Source organism: Protopterus annectens, chromosome 9.part0, assembly GCF_019279795.1.
Source record: "Protopterus annectens isolate FY-2018-M chromosome 9.part0, PAN1.0, whole genome shotgun sequence".
Classification (NCBI taxonomy): domain Eukaryota; kingdom Metazoa; phylum Chordata; order Ceratodontiformes; family Protopteridae; genus Protopterus; species Protopterus annectens.
This window is the reverse complement of record NC_056743.1, coordinates 1,579,279,600-1,579,298,981: the sequence shown is the minus strand read 5'-3', so window position 1 is coordinate 1,579,298,981 and position 19,382 is coordinate 1,579,279,600. Positions and strand designations below refer to the sequence as shown.

The 19,382-nt window shown below is 39.7% G+C and overlaps 1 protein-coding gene across 1 annotated transcript in view; it reads right to left on the bottom strand.

Annotated features, from left to right (window-relative positions):
* LOC122810723 (glutamate receptor ionotropic, NMDA 1-like) overlaps positions 1–19,382 on the bottom strand; it is a 451,545-nt gene that overhangs the window by 151,938 nt on the left and 280,225 nt on the right. The window contains exon 4 of the mRNA XM_044082286.1: positions 1,223–1,371. Coding sequence (XP_043938221.1) covers positions 1,223–1,371 — 149 coding nt within the window. The remainder of the gene's footprint in view (positions 1–1,222; positions 1,372–19,382) is intronic.

Below are 19,382 nucleotides of genomic sequence, written 5' to 3'. Positions count from 1 at the left end.
CCCGGAAGTGTGAGCCTTGACTCTAGATGATTGTCACCGTTGAAGTGACACCTCAACCTCGTGCAAAAATTGTAAAAAGGGTTGTGGATGGAGCAAGTCTCTTATAACGACACCTGCATTCCTTAAATGTACAAACTCCACAGCTGCACAGTGGCAAAATGAGAAATGTCCACACCAAGTGAATGACTGTCAACATGCAAATAGAAAGCAGACTGGTTATGATTTCTTATGTGAAGCAGCAGTCAGGGAGTTTAACAATGGGGGATTCAAACTTGACAAATTGTAGGATAACATTCCCAAGTCACTCCGTACCTACAGATGTACCACTTCAAACCAAGTTCAGTCAGCTGTTTGTAGGCCAAAGTATCAAATCTGAGCCCAAACACTAGTCCCCGCAAAACCCATCAGCTGTGTTAATAAAATCATCAAAATATTCCTTATTCACAATTAACTTACAAGGCCATGAACCCTGTGCAAAGTTTACTTCAGAAAGGAAAAACAGACTATGGTAAAGACTGGATTTAGACTATACATGTCCTTAGTATATAAATTAAGCCAAAAAGCTAGCTTTTATGTTTTCTTAGTAGCATTCACCTTGTGGTAGTCTTACCTATTATGTTTGTCCTGTACCAGTCTACACAAAGTCTACAGTTGAGAACCATGGCTCAGTTAAGTGGCCAGCAAAGAACATAATTAATTCAGAAAAAAAAATCTTTAAAAGCCTTTGAAAACCCTAATAGTCCACATATGCAAAATGTAGGTTGTTGAAATTTGTACAGTCCTAATGTAAAGTAGTATATGTGTAGTTAGATGAATACAATAAAAAAATTAAGAAAACAAGTCCAAAAAGGCAACTGTAAAGTGAATTTGGCAACCATCCTCTGAGTAAAAGTCAACACCTGCCAACTGCTCGTTAATGTTTCCATTATACTATCCAATTATTCTATGACATGCCACAAATTATAGGAAGACAAACTGATGCAGTTATATCTGCCAACTAGCTTGTGATTTGTCATTCTATTTTTGGAAGATAAATATATCAAAGTTGGTAAACTTAAATCAAAAGTTAGTACAAGTTAAAGCTGTCCTGCCTTTCTGCATTGAAAACTTTTTAGCACTCAATCATCCAGTAACATTTCCAGCAGCTGGATCACATTACATTCAGCTCTGACTTATTGAAAACTGTAGAACTGAAGCAGATACTAAGAAATTATAAGCTTACCCGAGGGTCATTTATTCCTGTTATTCTTTCTTCTGGCCTGTCCAACACCAGGAAAGCAGCCAAGTTGGCAGTGTATGAGGCCACAATAATCATTGCAAAACCAGCCCACACCATTCCAAGAATCCGAGCAGAGAAACTGCGTGGTGCCCCTGGAAACATTAAGAAATAAATTAGACAGCCTTTAATTAAGGAGACTGCATCAACGTAGTCCTAGGAAAAAAGGAATGCATTGACATTGGCCAGAACTCAACACAGTAAGTACTGGAAAATCATTAAAATACGTAAAGTGTCACCCAGTAAGGAAAGAGTGCTACTAAATGTTTTTCCTTTGAATATTCATACCTGTATTTTAAATAAGGATCCAGTCCTACTATTTTTCACCTTTATTTATAGTTGAGTATAGTATATAAAATAATTATTTTTCGGTACTGATGCCAAATATAAAATAACCAACTTTGAAAAATATTACATAGCATCATGGATAATAGCTTTGTCATACATACTTTGCCAGAGTTTAAATGGTTTGTGAAAATGAAATCCATTCTGCATTGCTGGAGGATGTGAGAGGGCCATGATTAGCTGCTGCGTAAAGGAAAGGAAAATCACTAGAACATGGGCTAATCAGGAAATCATCAAACTGGCTCTGGCTGACAGGGAAGTGCAAGTAAGAAGTTGTCCATTGTTTCTGATTTATTGCCTTATAATCAAGTGACATTTTGCAGAGTGCATGAAATGCAGAAATTGTTTTATGATGCTGTACATGAATTAAAACATAATGGGCCAAATTCATGAATGCCTACACTAAGTGTACACCGTGCTGAGTGAATAGACAACACAAGCATAACTCCCACCTTCTTCCTCCTAATTTTACTTTTCCTGCTGATTTTCTTGCAGCCTTAACTATTGGGGATTCATAAAGGTTACCACAAAGCATAGATTACATGTACACTTAGTGTAATCTTTGAGTGAATAGACAGCAAAAGCAATGTGGTAGTAATGTCCCTGAATACATGTACATTTAGGGTACGCATTCGTGCATCCATTCCAATGTGTTTATGCCACGTGTTCGTAATATAACTGTTTATCATACTGTACTGTCAGTGTTCATGGTCTGCCTGCAAATCACAAGCATCTCTTAACCCAACTTTTCCATCTGTTTAGGTCATAAAATGGTAAACTTTTATAGTTAGATTAGATGTATATTAAATTATATTACATGATATAAAGAAGACATACAAACTGACATAGCAGAGGCATACTGGATCCATTAAGAAAGACCTTGCAAAACAAAGAAATACGTGTAAAAAGAAATTTGAAAATCTCCATTTTTCAAGGTCTTGTGGGGATAGGCAAATTTCCCTGAGAAAAATAAATTTCAGCACACTGCCTCATAAGACTGCAGTGACAAATAGGTTCATAGGTTGGTACTAGGCTATCGGCCCTAGGGCCTATACAAGCCTAGCCATATCAATTCCATGGCTATTTCTTTCCAGAATATTACCATTTTATGACCTAAATAGATGGAAAAGTTGGATTTAGTAATGCATTCAGGCCAAAAGCAAGATTCATGCAGCTACAGATATGTTTCTCTGGCGTATGGAAGTATGATTACTGAGTATAATTTTGCTGCTGACAATATGTGTTCACAGGACTGAGTTATACTTCATGTCTGTGATATTAACATAGAAAGGTAATATCTATGGGTATCTGTGTGTGTTCACACACACAATTCATATTCGGATATGTTTGTATGATTCTATCCTTTTAACTTGATATGCAGATACAATGTACATTACATGAATTTTTGCACACTGAAACTCACTAACACTAAGTAAAAACACCTAAACTATACAGGTGACTCAAGAAAGAAAAAAAACTTCAAACATAATTTTCTGAATAATAGTTAGGGAAAGAGTTTTAGATAGGGTTGTGGTTAGAGTGTGGCAGTGTTAGGTTTACCACGAGTAAGACTGAATATTGGAGCCATCCCTAACCCCATCTCTGCGCATTCATACCAAAAATTTTCCTAATAGTACCATTACACCACACACTCATCATCAGACACAAAACATTAAAACTATCACCTTACATAGCCCTTACTCAAACCCTAACCTGCAAACAATCTCTCTCGCTGTCTCACGCCTAATACATTAGGATGAAACTGCATACAAACTCAGCACACACACTATAAAAACAATTGCTCTAACTCAAAATTTGTAGTAATCGGGGCCAGTTGTGTTGGTGTTTAACTGTCACACAGGTAAAACTGAAAGAGCATTAAAGGAAAGAATTTCTGAACACCTTCGTGATATCAGGGTGAATCATGCATTTTATTTTTTTGTTATTAATGCTATTGAAGTAGATGGTATGACTTTAAATGTGTGATGTTAACAAGGGGGAGGGGGTCAAAAGTTATAAAAGGGTGTGACACATTGTTTTACTAACTGATGAAATCCCAATATGTAAGGGATGATAACACTTAGTTTTTATGTGCTTATATTTTTTTATGTACATGGATTAAAGCTGGCATGACTACACCAGATTGTGGATCGCTTATTCATTCTATGAGCCTCCATCTTCATGAGCTTGTTTATATGGTGGGGTGATGTCAGGACTAAGCTGAATTTTCTGGTGGTTCAGGTACAGTGTTTGATAATTATAAAGAAGTGTGCATTGAGACTACAAAGTATTTTTACAGGTGTATACTACCTTTGTTCTAACTAATTGATTATGGCAGGATGTTATTTCGCTTTTAGGCTACTGTTGAATCCAGTGTGGTGCCACCTCATCAAATTTTTCAGTGATTTATGTACCGTGGCAGGTAATTATTGAAAAGAGGTCATTAGAACGCAAAGTATTGGTATGGGTGTACGCTCCTGTTGTCGGGGTCTTAAATTTTGCAGTTACAAAGTGACTGGCTTGGTTCTAAGCTTTCCTGTTGAGCAAAGAATGAGTCCCTATGTCTATTTAGTGTTATAGTACTGAATTATCACTTGTGACATAAGCAAATTTACACTGATATAAAAGCAATCAAACTGCATTAATAAGTTCACGTTTACAAACATTATACTTCACATATATTGCTATATATCATATAACCTAAGCAACATTACATAAATTATTCCATTCCTGCTTTTTTTTTTAAACAAGAAACAGCTTTATTAAACCATCACTTATGACATAGGCAATCATACATTTATATAAATGAAAGCAATCCACACTGACACATTCCTAGTTGCAAGCATTTTACCTCACAAACCATGCGGATACACTCCCATTTGCAAATATTATACATCACTTATAATGTACCCAATCATTTTCAGTCAAACATTATATAGCACATTTAAGTCCTGCCTTCTTTTAAACCTTATTCCTCCCCTGTATGTTTTTTCCCACAATTCCTGTTTTTGCTATGTAGTTTGCTCCTACCCTTTTCTGAAGATATCAATTCCAGTTGTTTTATCTCTGTTACTATATAAACTACTACTAGTATAGTTGGTTTAGATTTCGGTTTCCATTTTCTAGTAATTGCTTTTTTGACAGCCACATAAATAGACACAGCAAGGCCTTACCATGTCTAGACAATTCTGATTCTGTATCATAGCTCAGAAAAATCCTCTCCCTCATTATACTAATCTGCCCACCCAACATTTCTGACAGTGCATCCCACAGGAAATCCTTAAGGTCCACCAAAACAAACACTCCCAGAAAATATGTTCCCAATTATCTTTCTTCCCCATCACACCTCCAACATTTGCCGTCTACCTGATGAAAAATTCTCTGAAGTCTACTCTGGGTATAAAAATATCTATGTAAACATTTCCAAGCAAAAATACTAAATCTTACAGATTTTTTTGCTTATTTGGGAGACTTACATATAGCCTCCCATTGCTCCTTTGTGATTTGCTTATCCAAACTCTCTTCCCAATCCTTTCTAACCTCCTCTAATTGATTCTTATAGTAATGTTAATGGAATATTGATCAGGTGAAGGACAGAATCTCTTAGCTGCTTGTGCTGTTTATATAACAAGTAGCTAAGGCAAAGCAGCTGGCTATATAAAGTAGATTAAGTGCCAGGCATAGCTATATGAAAGTGAGGAGATGCCCAAATTCTAACCGATCAAGTTATTGAAGTGAAAACAATGGAGAGTGAGACTTTCCTGATTGGCAATCAGCTGAGCAATTTTACAGTGAGATTGTCCCAGTTTATATAGCAGGAGAGTGTTTAAGCTGGTCCAAAGACAGCAGGCATGAAAAAGAAATCAAAGTTGGTAAAATCTGGATTCATCAGTAAGGAATGATTTTGCTATTTATTTTTTCAAATTATTTTCTGTATGGATCAGTAGAAATTTAAGTGGTTGTTAATCTAAGTATTAAGGTTTAGCCAATTTTATCAAAATATGAGGATTCAATTGAGATGTTAAATGTGTGGGGGTTTTTTTGGAATTGCCATTAATGGAATCAGAAGAAAAAGGTTAAAGTGGTAAGTCTGCCTGCACACTTGAGCATATGAAAGACAAATAGAGATTTAATTTTGGAAGTGCATAAATGTCCCAGTAATGTTTAAAACAGAAAAGCATAGATTTTAGCTCTGAAAGTATTTAAAAGAAAACCATTGTTATTTAGTCAGGTCTCAAATAAAAGAAGGGGAAATGAGATCATAAAACAATGGCAGTCATCACTATGGTACATCAGTCTGGCATTTCAGATGTTTTTCAATCATCATACTTAATACCAGTGCTGTGAAACACACTGCCCATTCACATAAAACAAAGTTCATCACTGTCCATAATGAAGCACAATATAGCTTTATGGATGGGAAACAGAAAATTTACCCCAGGACAGGCCCATGTACCACTAATGGACAGAGGCAGCTTTACCTTGTGCATGGGTCCACTCATATTATCTATGGTATGATTCCTGTTATTCTCATTAGGGATAATATATAATTACTGACCATGGGATGGGTAAGGCCATTCTCAATCAAATGGGATAGGTTATATCAAGCACAAAAAAAGGCAAACTAGTTAGGCATGAAATGGCCTGCAAGGGCAGCGAGCTTAGTACTTACCTGTGAACCTATAAACAGAAGGGGACCTAGTACAGAGCACTGTGGGATTCTGACAGTAAGTATGTTGTATTTTATAACTTTGCTCCCACCATTAAGATAACCAGTGAGCCATGTAATTGCTTTTGCTGATAGACAAAGGTTTCAGAGAGGCAGAAAAAGTTTGTGTAATACAGTACTGGAAATCTTAGAAAGATCGAGAAATGTACATATGGATTTTCTTAACTTTAGCTCACAACAGGTGGATTCATTGAGCTCAAGCAAAGCAATACTATTTCCACGGCTGCACCATAATCATGTGGACTAGGAGATGCAACACTTGAGTATGAAGTTGAAAATAATTTATCAATACATTTCCCAAAGGTTTAGGGAGTGAGGAATGCATTGCACTAGAACAGAAATTATTAATACGAATATATGTATATAGAGGAACTATGGTAGATTTTTTACAGCAATATGGAATATAACCTTCTGTGGCAGATCATTTATTAAGAGACAGTGACTGAATGCAAAATGGAAGTGACTTTTAGAATTAGAAGGAATGTTAGCAGCAGAAGAGATTCAGGTCTAAGTTTCTTTATAAATTAAACACATCTGAAGTTGTTGCTGTTTGCATGGAGAAGGCAGAGCTAATATTTTGACTGCATGTTGCAAGATGAAGTATGTGTGGACTTTTAATTTTTGTGCAGAGTCAAAGAAGTGGCTAGAGAAACTTCTGGCATGAAATATATAGAGTTGTAGACATCTATTCTAGTACTCTGTGAGTTCTCCACCCCCCCCCCAAGTTGAGGACAATGCAAACAAAAAAAAAATGCTTGAGGACCAAAAGAGAAAATAAAAATCCTCTTTAAAGCAGGCCACTATAACTGTGACAAGTGATTTGTTACAGCCAGATATCACACAAGGAGTGTTGAGCACTTCAACCAAAACTGCAGAATCTGCATTTGTTTCTGAATGTCAATACTGCAGAATCTGCATTTATTTCTGAATGTCAGTACTGCAGAATGTGAATTTATTATTTATTTCTGAATGTCAGTACTGCAGAACCTGCATTTATTTCTGAATGCCAGTACTGCACAATCTGCATTTATTTCTTAATGTCATTACTGCAGAATCCACATTTATTTCTGAATGTCAGTACTGCAGAATCTGCATTTATTTCTGAATGTCAGTACTGCAGGATCTGCATTTATTTCTGAATGTCACTGCTGCCCTTGGTCATACAGAAGTGATGGCAAATGCTTCCAGTTGTGTCCCCTGGGAACTTTTGCCCAGGCCAACTGCCCCTTCACTCCACCCTACCTATGTCTCAGAAATAGAGTGAAGGTAATTCCTTAATGGATTTTCAGATTTTCTTTAGATTGTTGTAATAGTTCGGTTAAAAAAAATCAGCCTTTTTTTTTGCAATAACAGCATTTTTTGAATGAAATGCACATTTCTTGAAATTTGTAGTAATCATTTGGATTATGAGCTCTTTGTTAGAGTTGCATTAAACATCAACTTTTTTTATATCTGGAGTTATCCATGGTAGAAAAGGTTAACAGATTTTTTTTTCCCTGAAGTGGAGCAAATTTATTTTATATAGTTAGCAAAAATGATTTTGAAACTGGATGTAGCAATGTTGAGGGTTAGTGAATGAAGAGGAGCCAAGTTGGTATTAGGTAAGGTATTGTTTAAAGATGAAATGGATCATTACCAAAGGTGATCATTGATTTAGTCTGACATCAGAGTTGGAGAAGTTGAGTGGAGAAGATGCAAAGATCCAGTGTAATAAATCGTCCTTACAACTATGTCTGGTGTTTCATGCTGTTTCAATGATTAGTTGAGATAGACCAAAAAGCTGAATTGAGGGGAATGGTGAACCATCCTTAACAAGTAGCCAGTCAAACTGAAATTTGTCTAGGACTATGATGTGATTTGTCAGCTTTGTCATGTTATATATGGTTCAGCTAATACATGATGCATAGATACAAGCTATTGTTACTGATTTTAACACAATGTGTAATTTGTGTTATGACCAAGGCATTTGTCTGTTGGAGATGAAACAGGACAGATTAGTCTTAAACCAAAAATCCACTGCCAAACGTTATTATGGCATATCGGGGAGGGGTTGGTAGAGGGAGTTGGTAGGGTCAGAAAATTTTAGCCCTTTCCCAGAAACTTTATCAGGTTGGTAAAATGACAACTAGTTTTGAATGATAAATATTTTACTATGGAAACTTTTTTATACTGATATAAATTATTTAAAGCCTTTAGTATGTTCCAAAGGACAGCATCTTGAGTTAGTTTGTATATAAGTTGTGTGTGGTTCTCAGGATGGATGTCACCTGACAGTAAGATAGAGAAAGAGAGATTTAGTGGCTATGAGGCATAAACAGAGCATCTAGATGTTAGGACACAAAAAAATTCCATATTAATGTAATATGACTGCTTGAGAGGAGGTAATGTATGTGGACTGTTGAAAACCAAGGATAAGTAGCAGTGAGTAAGGCAATGGGATTTAAATTGCTTGCTGTATCAGAATTCCAATAAATATTAGATAACTTTCGATGAGCCTTTAGTCTGCGAGTATGAACTAATAAATGAAAAAATAATTCATAGTACTACAGTAGAATAAAGAGGCATAGTATTTAGCAATGTGAAATGTATGCTCTAAGCAGAAGCAGGACACTGCACATTGCTGAATTGTATTACTTGGATCGAAGATCGATATGCTCCTTTTCATAATTCCCAAACAGTTAATGTAAGAAATTTGGGCAAAGCCAAAAATAATGGGGAGGCAAAGGTCCAAAAATAAGGACAAACTTTAATTATTGCTCTTATAAACTTAGAAAGTTATTAGAATAACAGGTTTTACACTAGCAGGCAATTTCTGAAAGATATGAAGCCTGAAGCTCAAATGTCTGTCATTATTTAATGACTTCAATTCTCAGTGATTTCCCAGAAAAACACAATTTTTGGAGTGACAGACCAAAAACATGAGGCAAAAATCTGGGCATTCTGTAAAAAACTGGACAGTTGAGAGGTATACTTCCATCATAAAGAGTATTTTACATCTAAATGAATTAGATTACAGCACTTAGAACAAAAGACACTAAGAAAAGTTAAAGGTCAAAACTCATTTGAGAAAGGTTGTGATAGCAACAGAAAGCAAACACAAGTAAATGGCAACATTCAAATAACAGATCTCTGAAATATCAAACTGTTGCCAAGACAACCCAGCAAGCATCCAACAGATAAAACTGAATTTAAATTGCAACTTACAAGAATAAAATAAAGATTGAATAAAAAAAAGAAGTTATGTCTTACCATAACATTCCATCTGATTTGTAGATCTTTATTCATTCTTTACTGTTAGGACCTTGGTTCCATCTTCAGAACAGATACAGCTGTTTCCCAGCTCGCGCAAGCCAAAAACTCTCAGCTTAGAACCTACCCACAATGCCCTTCTCCTAGATACTCCAGATCGAGTTTGCCCACCCTAGATAAAGATGTAGTAATAGGAAAAAGGTAGGAGGGTCTGTCTGAGCAAATACCCTAACCAGGAGTATCTGAAGACCACCAGAAGTCCATGCAGGGGGAAGGAGGGTGGGAAGTAAAGAATGAATAAAGATCTACAACTCAGATGGAACATTATGGTACGACATAACTTCTTTATATGATGTTGTAAATCTTTATTTATTCTTTACTGTTAGGACCGAGTCCCCAGCTAGTTGAGTCCTGGGTGGCCCTAAGGAAGGATATTCCTGAGCACCATAGAACCAAAAGATGCTCGTCCCGTGGAGGCCAAATCCAATTTGTAATGAGATATGAAGGTATGAGGTCTTGCCCGTGTGGCTGCTGTGCATATATCATCCATAGAGGCTCTGGAATGAAAAGCTACAGAGGTAGCCATAGATCTATTAGAATGAGCCTTTATTCTGGAAGGTAAGAGTAGCTTATTCTGTTGGTAGATAATGGTAATGACGTTTCTAAGCCAAGAGGATATAGTCACTTTGGAAACAGGTTTATCCAATCTGGGTCCTGCAAAGGCCACAAACAATTGATCTGTTTTTCTGAAAGATTTAGTCCTGTCCAAATAACAATGAAGCTGTCAGTGCACATCAAGGGTGTGCAAAAGGTACTCCCCTCTGTTAGAATGCCTTGGGAAGAAAACCAGCAGGTGAATAGATTGATTAATGGCAAAACAGAAATGACCTTGGGCAAGAAGGAAGGGTCAGTATGAAGGGACACCCTATCCGTGTGGAAGATCAAGTAAGGACTCTTGACACTCAAGGCCTGCAGCTCAGATAATCTTCTCGCTGAGGTAAGTGCTACTAAAAGTATGGTTTTCCAAGACACAAATTTCAAATCATATGAATCAAAGGGCTCAAAGGGAGAGCCTGTAAGAGATTGAAGCACCAGAGTCAAGTCCCAGGGATCTAAGGGAGGCTTGACCGGAGGTTTAACATGTAATACTCCCTTCAAAAAAGTCTTGCATAGGCGGTGTGACATAATTAAAGAATTTTCAAGACCATTATGAAAATTGGCGATAGCTGCTAAATGTACAGTGATTGCTGAAGCTGAGGCTCCTGAATGCAGGAGAGTAGTCAGGTATTGCAGAATTTTTTGAATAGACATAGAGAAAGGGTCTAAGTTCTGGTCTTTGGCCCAAAAAGAGAACCTAGTCCATTTACTAGAATAAACCTTTCTAGTGGAAGATTTGTGTGAGGCCGGAAGAATTTCATGAACAGGAGATGGGATGTCAGGCTGTCTGGCAATCATTGGAAGTGGAGGAACCAGGGTGTGAGCTTGAGATGGTGCAGGTTCGGATGAATCAATCCCTGAGGATGGGATAACAGGTCCTGGGAATGATCCAGGATCCACGGGCTGTGAATCAGATGAAGCCATAGAAACGGGAGCCAGACTTGACGTGGCAGTAGGGAGCAATGAGGATCACTTTACTTTTTAACCTCTGAGCTTTCTGGAGAAATTTTGGAATGAGGGGAAACAGGGGAAAGTCATACAAAAGACCCAGGGGCCAGTTGTGCATTAGAACATCCCTCGGTGGTTCCCCCTGAGGGGGGGATCAAGGCAAAATAGCTCCTGCATTTGTAATTCAGGGGAAAAGCAAACAGGACACAGCAATGCTTGCCCAATGTTGAAAGATCCGAGCTGCTATTACAGGATTGAGGGACCATTCGTGAGGCATCAGGATGTTCCTGCTCAGATTGTCTGCAACAAGGTTGGAACTCCCGGGAATATGCATTGCTATAAGAAAGCGATTGGAAGCTATCGCCCAGTGCCAAATCCTCATGGCTTCCTGACACAGGGGGTAAGATCTGGTTCTGCCTTGGTTGTTGATACCAGACTGACATGTTGTCTGACTGAATTGCAGTGGTTCCCAAAGGCAGGGATGCATGGAATGCTTGCAACACTAAGAAAACTGCCCTCAGTTCCAGGACATTTATGTGCAAGTTGGCCTCAAGGGGGGGGGGGGGGATTCAGGTGCCTTGGATGGTCTTTCCCTGGAAATGTCCCCCCACCCTAATAGTGAAGCGTCCGTGGTCACCGTGGCTGTGGGTTGGGGAAGACAGAATGGTTTATGGCTCCATCCACCATAGCATTTCCTCCTTGCAAAGGTTCATATGGCGTTTGATGTGGTTAAGTGGGTGGGTTAACAATGACCATTGTGCGGAAAGGAGCCACTGCAGGATTCTTATATGCAATCTCGCCAGTGGTACCAAGGTAATGGCAGCTGCCATGGAGTCCAAGAATTGCAGTACAAGACATGCTGGTACAAACGTGTGAGAAAGGTCCTGAATTTGGTGTCTTATTTTCAAAAGCCTGTGAAGGGGGAGAGAAGCTTGACAAGATGTGTTGAAGACCACGCCAATAAATTCCAGTGTCTTCATTGGATTCATCTGAGATTTGTCTTTGATTGTAATCCCTAAGTGAAGAGCGAGATTTTGAGTGTAAAAAAGGCTGTGGACTAGGAGATTCCTGGTCGGAGTGGTAAGGAGCCAATCATTTAGATATGGAAATACCTGGAATCCTTGTAGTCGACGATGAGCTACCACAACTGCCATACATTTGGTGAACACTCGGGGGGGCTTTTGAGAGACCAAATGGCAGTGCCCTGAACAGGTAGTGATTGGCTCCCAGCCAGAAGCGGAGAAACCTCCTGGACCAGTGATACATCTTTATGTGGTAGTACGCATCCTGTAGGTCTATAGAACACATTCAATTGTCCTTCCCTAGGAAGGGAAGAATGGACTGTCATGTGACCATCCAGAATTTTTTGAGGTTTGATAAATTTGTTCAATAGGCTGAGATTCAGGATTGGTCTCCAGTCCCCTGTCTTTTTTGACACTAAAAAGAACCTCGAGTAAAACCCGGATCCTGTCTGCTCTGGTGGGACTGGTTGGATGACTCTTTTTCTTAGCAGTTTTTCTATTTCTAAGGCTGATAATCCTCTCTGATTGGGTGGTACATTGAGGATTCATTTGACGCATCTGGGCGTTAGGTCGAAAGGTATTTGGTAGCCTCTGGATATTATTTTCTGCACCCAAACATTGGTAGTAATAAGATGCCAGGCTGGTAGATGCAGAGAGAAACGACCCCCGACTGCTTCCAGAGGAAAGCAATTGGGGAGCTACTCAGGAGCACTGGCAGGGTCTGCTGGAGAAAGAATCTCTGACTTCCTCATTATACAGACCCCCTCTACCCTGAAAGGGGTGTCTTCCATATGAGTAGCCCCCTCTGCCCCAGGGAGATTGCTCACCATGAGTGTCACGAACGGATCCTTGGGATTTCTTGAACCATATCTTTCCCCCTTCTGGTTCCTGGAGTAGGGCCTATGGTGGTTGGAAAAGCATATGCCCACAGCAGACAAGGTCTTTCCGTCTTTCTCACTACATGCAAGTGTGTCACGTACCTTGGGTCCAAAAAGTGCAGATTCATCGACAGGTGTGTTACTGTAGGAAGATTTAAAGGGGTCTGCTAAATCACATAACCGCATCCGAGCATCATGTCTCATGAAAACACCAGATGCGGCAGCTCTAGCTGCCCCCTTGGCAGTGTGAGATATCAAACGCATCGGGGAGTTTGAGATGGATTCAAGGGTAGCTAGCTGTGAGGTGACAGTGTCATGCACCTCATCAGGCAGTACCCCCCCCAAAAAGGAAGACATTTCAGAAATTAGGTCTCTTTGGAGGTGAGTAAAGTGTGCCAGATAATTCAACGACCGAATGGCAAAGGTTGCTGAAGCATAGGTCTCCTTCACTAGTCTGTCCATTGTCCGGGACTCCCTGTTTGGAGGATGGACAGTGGAACTATCTTCTGCCAGTTCCCTCTTGGTGGCTGCCGCCATGACCATAGAATCAACTATCCGCTGCTTGGACCAGTGGGGCTGGTCTTCAGGTGTAATTAACATTTTGTCCGACCTCCAGGGGACAGGTTTTACATTGTCTGGGGCTTCCAGGCATGCTGCATAATTAGTTTAACAAGATCATCTGCTGGTGGGGTCACCCAGGATGTAGATGGCCGGGCATGGAAGGCCTGCAGAAACACTGATTCCTCAGAAGAAGGGTTAGAGGACTTCCATTCCCCCTGCTGTTTGATGATTTTGAGAATGTCTCCGAATGAAACGTCATCTGGGGGAGAACAAGGGGACCCTTTCCCCTCATCACAGTCAGTGTCTTCTGTGATAGATTCCTCCGGGGAATCAAGGTGCTTCCTCTTGCACTGTTTCTTCTGGGTTGGCTCTCCAGTGGGATTTTCTGAGGAGGACTCTGGAGAAGGGGTTCCCTTCACAGGGGGTTCTGATACTGGTGTCATAGGGGCTGGTTGTGAGCCTTCAGAGTGAAGGGCCCTATCCATCACCTGTACAGCAGGCCCACCTGAGCCCACTTTCAGTTGAGGGTTTACGAGAGAACTGGGAGCCATCGGAACCATGGACATAGACTGTGCCAGTGACAAAATATGCCAGATTAGGTACCAAGGTACGGACAGTCCAAGCACCACTCCGAGAAAGCATCGGCTCCATCATAGCCGATGCTGCAAGGGTGGTGGGTGCCAACAGAGGGGGCACTGCTGTCGGAGCTGAGACAGTATGTACCAAAGCGGATGCAGGGGGAGGATAGGCAGGGGAAGATAAGATAGAAGATTCTGAGCCAGGAGGGAAGGAAGGTCTAGCTGGAATGAGCAGTCCCCTAGCTACCAGAAGCTAGTCCACAACCCGCACTAGGTTTAGCTCAGAAAAAGTCCTAGTGGATCTAAAAGAGGCTGCAGAAGGGGAATCAGGTCTTTATAGAAAGGGACTAAATCTCTGCCCCACGAAAGGGTCATAAGTAGGAGAATATCTTGTCCTTGGCAGGTAATCTAATTTTGGAGCTGACTGAGCCAAAGAAGCTGTCAGCACTGTGAACGGGGATGGTGCCGGGGCATGTACAGTCATTGGAGCCCATGGAGCCGAGGAAACTGTCAGCACCCTGGACAGGGACGGTGCTGATATAGGAACCAAAGACGGCACCAAAGTCAGTGGTGCTGTGTTTAGAACCGAGATAGCAGTGAATACCATGGTTGGCACTGAGGGAGAGGACACAGATCCTGATGCCGAAGAGGTCTACACCGAGGGCACTGGTGAAGCATGGCGCCAACTCTGTTCTGAAACTGACGGAGATGCAGGAACTGAGTGACTCCGTTTTTCCTTATATTTTTTGGTCTTAGGAGGGAGTGAGACCTCCGACCCAGATAGAGCCTCCGAGAAAGGTGTCTTGAGTAAACCTTTTAAAATAAGTTTATTCTTATGTTCTGCTAGTGTATGATTAGAAAAACCAGCTCAAATGACACAATCAGCTTTCAAATGATCCATGCCCAAACAGTAGACACAATGAACATGTGTATCTGAGTTAGGCATCTTATGTCCACACTTGTCACACTGTTTAAAACCCAACTTAGCTTTGTCTGATATGGTAAGTGAAACAATGCTATCCTGTAGAAAAAAATTAAGGAAGAAATACCAGTGGAGTTATGTTAAGGAATACCCTAGTAAAAGGGGGCCTGTCAAAGGCGGGGGAGAGGGACAGTCAAAAGAGGTAAAAAATTAAATTACCAAGAAAAAGGAAATAGGCCTAGGTTATTGACAGTGATAAAAGACTAACTTGACTAAAAATGTTGAAATTCAGAAGAAAAACTGTCATAAAAACAACAAAATACTACTTCGCTTGAGAGAGATGGCTAACACGTCTGACTAGGAATGCGGCAAATGAGATCTGGAGTATCTAGGAGAGGGGCATTGTGGGTAGATTCTTAGCTGAGAGTTTTTGGCTTGCGCGAGCTGGGAAATGGCCGTATCGGTTCCAAAGATAGAACCGAGGTCCGAACAGTAAAGAATAAATAAAGATTTACAACATCAGATTGTATGTTTAGCAAATTAAACATAAATACAGGAAGAAATTTGTAGGTATGTCCATAAATGTACAAGTTAAGCAGAAATCTAAAAAAGTATGTCAGAAAAAAATGAACTTAAAAGTTTAAGAAATAACTGTACTGTGTAGTCTCCTATTAAAAGACTAAATCAGTGAAAATTTGCTTGTGCAACTAGGAAGAAAATGTCTCCAATGGTCTTTGTTCTACCTTTTAGTGAATTTTAGTGGCATTTGGTTTTATTTCTGCTTCATCTTGTGGGAACACTTTTTGTTAAGTCTCCAGTGATGCCTACTGACCAATCTACTAAATAAACTCCATTAAATAAACATTCCTTCCTCTGTTATTATACCATAAAATAACCAAAGACCCCAAATTACTGATAGCAAGATGAATATTAACAGGTGACTAGTTTCCAGGAGTTTATCTTCAATCACAGATGATGCCAGGCAGTTTCAAAAATGGGAAAAGTACAACCCAGAATTATCAAAGTCACAAAACTTAAAAAAACTGAGGGGTTTGCTGATATCTGAAAAGTACAGTTCTGACTCAAATGATGATATATGCAATCCGTACAAGAATGCAGCAAAGATATAACAGGAAAGACATAGGCAGTACTGGTCTACTGACCAGAAACAACACCAGAAAGCTCTCCAGTATAAAACAAAATCCAGCGACTGAGAGGTTATAGGAAAAGCTGACATCTCTATTGTTGAGAACTCCAGCTTACTCTTCAATTCTCTGACCCTAGATGACAGTAAAGGCTCCAAGTATGCTGAAGACAGAGGACAACAGCAGCAGTCAGAGTTTGTAGGAAGCAAACTGACATGATCCCAAAGATGGAGCCGAGGCATGAACTGCACTCGCATCTACAAAATGAATGACGCTGGATGAAGACAGATGCTACACTTTACTAAAGAGAAATAACAGCAGTGGCCATGACTGCCTGATGTTACAAAACCTTATATTTAAAAAGGAGTTAGTGATAAAGATTCAGTAAATTCTGATCCACGGAAGAAACAGCAGCAACAAAAAGCACTCCAGTATAAGTCCAACAGTCTAGTGATTATGGAGACAAGTTGACGTGATTATGGGGATGAATAGTGACTGGTGACAGATATCTAGGAATTATCTTCGGGCATGAATGTTACCTAATGAAGACAGAAGTGGGAATAGCAACCCCAGTGTGTTGAGTATTACAAAACTTTAATATTAAAGTTTTAAAATAGAACTCAAGAAATTAAATCAACAGCACTGTTTATCACAGAACAATTCAAAATAACCTGTTAACTTTAGGTTTACTTGAATTGCACTCGGTCAAGTGATCTCAAAATCGCAATGCTTCAACGAAAATCCACAATGCCGAATACCGGTATGCCCAAAATAAATCCCGAATTCGAAACTACCTACCACTCTGGAACAAGCATTAACATGGGTCGAAAAGGGAGCAAGATTTGTCAGTCACACATATTGGTATTAGGCATTTTCAATGTTCATATTTCAGACTTTGGGCAAAGTGGAATACTGGAATCCAACCGAGTGCAATTTGAGTAAATGAATGTAAACCTCTCTCTCTCTCTATATATATATATATATATATATATATATATATCATATTCTTCTTTTGGCTTTTTCCCAGTTAGGGGGTCGCAGTAGCGGATCACTTGTTCATTCATCATTGGCAGTGGAGTTTTATGGTGTAGAGTTGCCAGCCCAGCACCCAACCTTCCATGGAAGGCGCACACACTCATGCCTAGGGCCAATTTAGAGTATCCAATCCACCTACAGCATGTCTTTGGGATGTGGGAGGAAACTGGAGCACCTGGAGGAAACCAACGCAACCACAGGGAGGACATGCAGACTCCGCACAGAAGGCACCCCAGCCGAGGATCGAACTGGAGAACCTCTTGTTGTGAGGTGGCAGTGCTAACCGCTGCACCACTGCGGCTGCCCATATATATTAATATATGTATATGTAATATAAATACATACATGCATACATACACAATCTCACATATATAAAGTATAATACCGTGTTATATGAAATGGTGCCCATGAATGTCTAGCTTTTTGACCAAGAGGAGTTTATGTGCGTAATGAAGTAAAGGTCAGAGAATAAAGGTACAGACTGAAAGCAGTTTGGCTTTGATAAGAGAAGACCATGTCTAATGAAGCTGGTTATTTTCTTTGAAAGAGTAGCTCAAACTGTTGACAGCAGTTACACTGTACACACAATAACCTCTGACTTGGCCAAGGCTTTTGATACTAGACCCCTTGATAATAAATTAGGTGCATTATAAATTGATCCCTGTGTGGTAAGGTGTATAGCAAATTGGCTGAGAGAGAGAGAACTACCTATACAATATGGGTAGTAGGTACTTCATCAGAGTATGCAGGTAACCAGTCATGTTCTGCAGGGTCCTATGCTTGGACACCTTTTGTTTGGCATTTACTTTTCCAACCTCCAGACCACAAACCAAGTTTATGGATGACTGCAAACTGAGAGTCATTGTCAAGTCACACTGTGACACCCAGCCCCGGCAACCAAACCATCCACTTGTAAACACCTGGTGTACTAGTAATGAGCTTAAATTATAAATATAATATCCTTGCATTTGGGAAATTATCCATCCCCTGGTGTATTGTTAGAGACTTTCGTACTTGGGTTGATAATTGACTGCCCTTAGATCAAGTAATGATAGTAGTCCAGACGTCTTTCTACTTAGCAGAGTTGATATCCAAGGACCTACCTTCCAGATCTATAGAGTTCATTGTCCCATTACATTCAACATTGATTAGGCCAACTATTGAACACAGTGCATCCTTTGGGATTTATTCGACTAGGCATATCACACAAAAAGAAAGACCTCAGCAGGTCCTAAATAAAAGATAACTGGCTAAGCTACCAGAAAAGACCAGAAGCACTGTCCCTTGATTCAGAGTCTTAGACTTCGGAGGTAAGAAATATGCCTAGCCAGTAGGGTTCCAGTAGTGCAGAACATTTTACATCTTCATACATCAAATAGTTTCACAAGTACTGGAGCAAAGAATTTAAATTTTCACCTACAGATAAATAGAGCAAAGTGGTAAAAAAGATTCATTACAAAGTGCTTTCTCCATCTCTGCAATTTACTCTCATTGCAAATTAAGCAGTTACATGCTATTTTCCTTCAAACAGGAACTGGATAATTGGATGGGTTTTCCCAAATGTACCCCTGGTTGTACTGGCCTTGGCCCTACATAAGAGAAGGAGGTTCATTCTGAGGTTGGTTACTGCCAAAACTTACATGGTTGCAAGACACCATTGTCTTGAATTTCCTATGATTGTATCACAGACCAGTTAGTGATATATATGAATCCTGGCTAGAATAAATTGGTTATTTTAGTGCCTGTCTTATAAAAGCATCCTTTCTTTTTTAAAAAAATGTTTTAAATTCAGTATGTACAGTGAGATGTTTATGCAGTACATTCTGTGCCGATTATCACTGTGAAAGTCTCTCTTTATTTTACCTTTCAGATGCACATGATTTTCAATGTTATCTCTAAGCAAAGAGTAATGCTCAACAGAGCCCACCCTGATTATACTATAATTATCTTATATTGACATATGAAACAATTGAGATGTGCTATGATGACCAGTGTTATAGGCGGAAGGGTATTTCATCTAGGAACAAGGAGATCATA